The sequence below is a fragment of the Limanda limanda genome, chromosome 8 (assembly GCF_963576545.1).
Source record: "Limanda limanda chromosome 8, fLimLim1.1, whole genome shotgun sequence".
NCBI lineage: Eukaryota > Metazoa > Chordata > Actinopteri > Pleuronectiformes > Pleuronectidae > Limanda > Limanda limanda.
The window spans coordinates 25,109,749-25,115,698 of NC_083643.1; the positions used below are offsets into that span (position 1 = coordinate 25,109,749).

The 5,950-nt window shown below is 45.6% G+C and overlaps 1 protein-coding gene across 1 annotated transcript; it reads right to left on the reverse strand.

Annotated features, from left to right (window-relative positions):
• Positions 1–3,235: 3,235 nt before the first annotated feature.
• LOC133009738 (general transcription factor II-I repeat domain-containing protein 2-like) lies at positions 3,236–5,036 on the reverse strand. Its single transcript, XM_061077272.1, is given in 2 exon segments — positions 3,236–4,118; positions 4,120–5,036. Coding segments are annotated over 2 exon segments (1,800 nt in total).
• Positions 5,037–5,950: the final 914 nt, after the last annotated feature.

Here is a 5,950-nt window from a genome sequence, read left to right on the forward strand (position 1 = left end):
CAAGGTTGTCCACATCACTTACTTCCAGGTCCTTGCCTGAGAGAATGTCCCTGGGGAGTCTTGCATCCCTTCCGAAAAGTAAGTAAAAGGGAGCATACCCGTATTTGTGAAGGAGAACTGTGAACCCCCTCCTTTAGAAGGCTCGTGGGGCCTTGAAGTTTAAAATGGTTGACCAGTGGACAAGCATTGTCTGTGCGGTTGTCTTGGTCCAGTGGATGTTGTCACAACCCGTAAAAAACAATTTGTCCTCAAGTTTGTTGAGGTACGGCATGTTTTTATGGATGTGTTCATTGAGCGTCCGTAAAGAGCTTTGCTCTGAACCAGGCAGAGCCGAAGAAAAATTGATCAATGGGATCCAGATCTCGGAGAAGGGAAATTGCATTTTGGCGGTTCTTAACGCAGACTAACATTTGTGCAGGTCATGGGGGCCTGGGACTTTGGGAATACATCTCTCGTTAGGGCACAGCGCTTGCATTGCTGTACCCAGCACTTCACATCTTTAGTCATAGCGGGCCAATAATAGCTCCCCTGTAAGGCCTCCATCGTGCCCCGCTCCCGGAAGTGTCCACCATGGTCATGTTGTGCCTCATACACCTGCCGTCGCAAGGACACAGGCACGACCAGTTGGCGTACCTCTTCACCATCTCAAGGATCTTGTACACACTGGAACAGGGCGCCATGCTGCACTTTCAGTCGCTCCCACTGACTTATAAGTTTCTGTTACGGCCAATTCATTTTGCACACCACTTGTTTTACAGGTCTTTCATGCGCTTTCAGAGCAATCAGCACCGGGCTTATTTCAGGGTCTTGTACTTGTAATTCCCGTAGCTCCTCCCAGCTGTCTCCGCAGACCTGGCTTCGCACCCTGGACTGAGTTGCTGAATGTGCCAATGACTCCGACTGCCTAACTTCGCCAGTGGGCCACAAGCAGGCACGCACTTCCTCTTCTTTAATAACAAGGAAATCTTTCTCTACGTCCTCAACTTCAGGCTCTGCAGCCATTGGGATGCAAGACAACACGTCAGCATTTTGGTTCATCTTGCCCGGCTTATAGTGCACCTCAAAATTGAACTCGGCCAACTGGGCCACCCATCTTTGTTGTACTGCTCCGAGGTTTGCGGTCTCTAAATACCTCAGGGGGTTGTGGTCTGTAATGACAGAGTACTTAGCATACAACAACAGGTCACGGAATTTTTCAGTGACTGCCCACTTTAGGACAAGGAGCTCGAGTTTAAAGGCACTATAATTTCTGTCATGTCTTTCGGACCCCCGCAAACCCATGCTGACAAAGGCTATCAACCTCTCCACCTCTTCTTGTTTTTGACTCAGGACCGCCCCAAGACCTAAACCACTCCCATCTGTAGTAACAATGAAGGTTAAGTTAAAGTCAGGATATGCAAGTATGGGAGGGGCTGTCAGACACTTTCTCAGACTATCAAACGCTGCCTGGCACTCTTCGCTCCAGACAAAATGTGCTAATGGATCCTTATCAGCACCCTTTTTTTCCTTGCCCATCAGTGCATGTGATGGCATAGCCAATTGTGCGAAACCAGAAACAAATTGCCTGTAATAAGACATGAAGCCCACCACCTGTCTGACTTCTTTTACAGAACGGGGGACAGGCCAATCCTCCAGGGCCCTCACTTTCTCCATATCTACGCGCACCCCCTCAGCTGACACTACATGCCCGAGGACTTTGACTTCACTCCTGAGTAGGAAACACTTTTGGGGCTTGAGTTTCAACCCATGTTCACGCAAGCGCCCAAATACCAGGTCTAACTTCTCCAAGTGACATTCAAAGTCCCTTGAACATCACCAGGACATCGTCTAATTGACCAACAGCACATCGAAAGCCAAATCCCCCAGGACCGCCCCCATTAAGCGCTGAAATGTCTAGTTAAAGTGTGTTGACCTGTTTGCTAACATATCCATGCCTCTAAAACTTTTGGTTCTCCTGGTTCAGTAACATCAAGGTAACAACTAGAGATGAGCCGGATACTCGGCTGAAACGAGTATCCGGTACAGATATAGCACTTTTGCCGAGTACGATTATAATACGAGTAATCGGAGTCATTATCTGTGCTCGGACTGAATGAAAATCCTCACACAGCGTCACAGCGCTCCTCCCGTCACACACGGCTCTGCTCACTCACTCACAGAACAGCTCTCTGTCTATCAGGTTCACTGCGCATCGGGACTGTTCCATAGGCCCAGTCATAATGACTGGTTTTGTTATTTTCACTTTACATTTTCACTTACTTTACAGTAAAGTAAACCTATTAAATACAGTACAACATGACAGTTTGTATGGTTTGAAATTGTCATTTATTATCACACTGGCATTTAATTATCACGGCAAACAATTACACTGCACTAAACTTTAAGTGTTAATGTAAAGTGAAAATAACAAAACCAGTCTGTATGACTTGTGAACGAATATAATTCACGTCTTTATATACTAAAAACACAGAGTGTTCATTTCTCCGGGAGACAGTGAACGTCCCTCGCATCTGACACACACACACACACACACACACCTGGTGTGGAAATAAATTAAAAAAATCATAAAAAAATGTCAAAGTTAAAAAAGAAAGTTATGTTGAACCAGCCCACTTCCGGGTTAAATCACACCCACTTCCGGGTTAGGCCCCGCTCACTCCGAGTACGGATACGGATAATTCATATGGTTAACAGATACAGATACAGATAATGCTGTACTCGCTCATCCCTAGTAACAACTGAGTATTTGAAAAGCCCAGAATGAGGGAAAGACTTGACTTAAAGCAGGGGTGTCAAACTCATTTTCACCAAGGGCCACATCAGCATAATGGTTCGCCTCGAAGGGCCACATTAACAGTATGAAAACAAAATGCAATGGAATTTAAAATAAATGAAACTACAACTTATTATATTGTTAGATAACTGTTTCTGTATTTATTATGTATTCAAGTCAAAGGGGGGTAGGACTATGGCACAACCAACATATGAAAGAAGCAGCATTTTTCAAAACAAAATGCTGCCTGTCCGTGAACACACAAGTAGATCCCTCCTCATCCTGAGACGCCATCTCACACATCCTCATTCATCTTGATCATCATGTTCTGGACATAAAAGACACAAAAAGAAAATGCAAGCACAATCATTAATTTGTACACATATTCTACTGTTCTTAGTAAATACAACGCATTTATTAAATAAAAGGAAAAGGAAAAAAAGGATTTTTGAAAATGCTTACCTATTTTTTCTGGCCGGATGTCTGGCACCGTTTTCCGTTGGTCAGGGTGTCAATGTCTGGTTTTAGGTCTTGTGCTGAGGCAATCCGCAAAACAGCGTGCAGGTTGTCATCGGTGATGCGTGATCTGTGCTTGGTCTTGTTTACATTCATTATTGAAAACATCTGTTCGCACAGATAGGTGCTCCCAAACATGGACAGAACACGAGCAGCATGAAGTCGGAGCTGTGGCATCAAACCAGGGGGCAGGAGACGGTAAAAGTCCTCGATTGCAGAATCCTGGAACTTTGCTCTCAGGCCACTGTCACTTTGAAGCTCAATTAACTCCATCTGAAGGTGATGGGGTGCACTACAGACGTCGGTGGTGAAAGGATTTGTAAAAATGTCAAAACCAGATTGCTGCGCTTTAAAGTCAGAGAAGCGCAGATCAAACTCACACATTAACCGGTTCAGTTTGGTAGCCAACCGAGAACATGAAAAAGCACCGGGAATGGAGGCTGAGATGCTTTGACAAACAGGAAAGTGGGCGAGATTGTCCTGTTCCACCTGACACTTCCATAGATCGAGTTTTCGCTGGAAAGCTGTGATCATGTCGGACATCTGTGTGATGACTTGTTTACGTCCCTGGAGTTTCTCATTCAGATGAGCGAGATGCGCGGTTATGTCGCACAACATAGCAAAGTCACACAGCCAGTTTGGATCTGATAGTTCAGGCAACGGTTTTCCTTTGCTCTGCATGAAAAAAACAATTTCTTCCCTCAGCTCAAAAAATCGTTTGAGGACTTTGCTCCTGCTCAGCCACCTTACTTCTGTGTGGTACGGCACATCTCCGTGCTCCGAGCCCATCTCCTGCAAGAGCAGCTGGAACTGCCGGTGATTCAGGCCGCGCTCGAATAAAGTTCACTGTTTTCATGACCGTGGTCATTATATTATCCAGCTCCAGAACCTTTCCACACAGAGCTTCTTGATGGATAATGCAGTGATAGGTTATCAGCGGCGTTTCTTGCAATTTCTCCTTCACTCGTCCAACCAAGCCTGATTTTCCTCCACGCATCGCAGGTGCTCCATCTGTAGTTAGTCCCACCAACTTTTCCCACGGCAATTTATGCTTACTTACGGACTTCTCCACTGCCTCAAAAATGTCCCGACCTGTTGTGGTCCCATGCATGGCGGCTACATCCAACAGCTCTTCGAGGACAGAGAGGTCCGGCTTCACTCCTCTAATAAAAATGGATAACTGCGCTGTATCCACGTTGTCTGTGCTTTCATCCACAGCTAATGAAAAAGCTAGACAGCTCCGTGTCTCTTCAGCCAGCTGTGTTGAGAGATTTCCTGCCAGTTCCTTAACTCGGTCCACGATGGTGTTTCTTGACAAACTGACATTTTTAAAAGTCTGTATCTGGTCGGGGCACACCTGCTCACACACCTTCAGCATGCACTGCTTCAAAAATGCACCCTCTGAAAAAGACTTTGAAGCTCGGGCGATTTCTTCGGCCACGATAAAGCTGGCTTTCACTGCTGCATCGTTTTTGCCCGTAGCTTTTCTGAACACATCCTGCTGCAACTGCAGTCTGCCTTTTAATTCTGCTGCTATTCCTTGTTTTTCTTGGAGGCTGAATTTAGCATACTGAGCTCCGTGTTTGGTGTCAAAATGCCGACGTAGATTATATTCTTTTACGACCGACACCGCCTCATAACATACAAGACATACCGGTTTTTCACCTTGAAGTACAAACAGGTATTCGTTTTCCCATCGTTCGTGAAACAGCCTTCCTTGTGCATCAATCTTTCTCTTCTTGGACATGTTGGGGTTTTGTTAACTTTCTCCTTTCCACCGGTGTATTGAACGCATAGCGGGGTTACTGCAGGGCGACTGTTTCCTTGACGGGCGCGTCGAAATGCTTTGTGGGAGATGTAGTTTACGGTCAACGTGCGCTTTTAAGCAGCATACAGTGAACTTATTTTCAGACAATAATGCACCAGCTCTCGCGGGCCACATAAAACAAGGTGGCGGGCCACATTTGGCCCGCGGGCCTTGAGATTGACACATGTGACTTAAAGCATTGACTTAGAGAATGGTGGTGGAAACATGTTAGCTTGATATGGCACTTTCAGGCTCCACTCTATAAGCAGAACTAAAACCAAAATGATAGTTTCTACAGAGACTTTGAGTTATATTGCCTAAATGTCAGTTGTTTTTTAGGAGAGCAAACCATGTCGAAATGTAAATTTGTTAGGTCCAGTCCCAGTTAAGTTGGCTTGATATTTATAACTTATTCTTCTGTTCTGTGTTGTTATTGTTTACTCACATCTCCTCTCGTTTCAGATTCCTCACTCCCTCCCTCGTGTGTGTGTTCCACGTTGTTGATTAGCGACTCCTCCCCGATTGTTTGCACCTGGCCCTCATTACTCGGTGTATTTAGTCTGTGTGTTCCTGTGTTGCGTTGCCAATTCGTCTTTGTTTCTCCATGTTCCTAGCTTTCCAGCAGTTTCCTCTGATAGCTATCTTGTTGCCGATCACTGCCTGCTTAACGACTTACATCTCTGCCTTTTCCCTGTCGGATACTTTGCTCCTTCATCGGCTGTCTGCCCGTGTACCGACCTTGGACCGTAATCATTACAAACTCTGCCGCTGCCTGCCTCCTGTCGGATTTACGTACTCGTGTTTGGACTGCCTTAACGTGTACCATTACCTAACAGTAAAGTTTGTTAATTGCA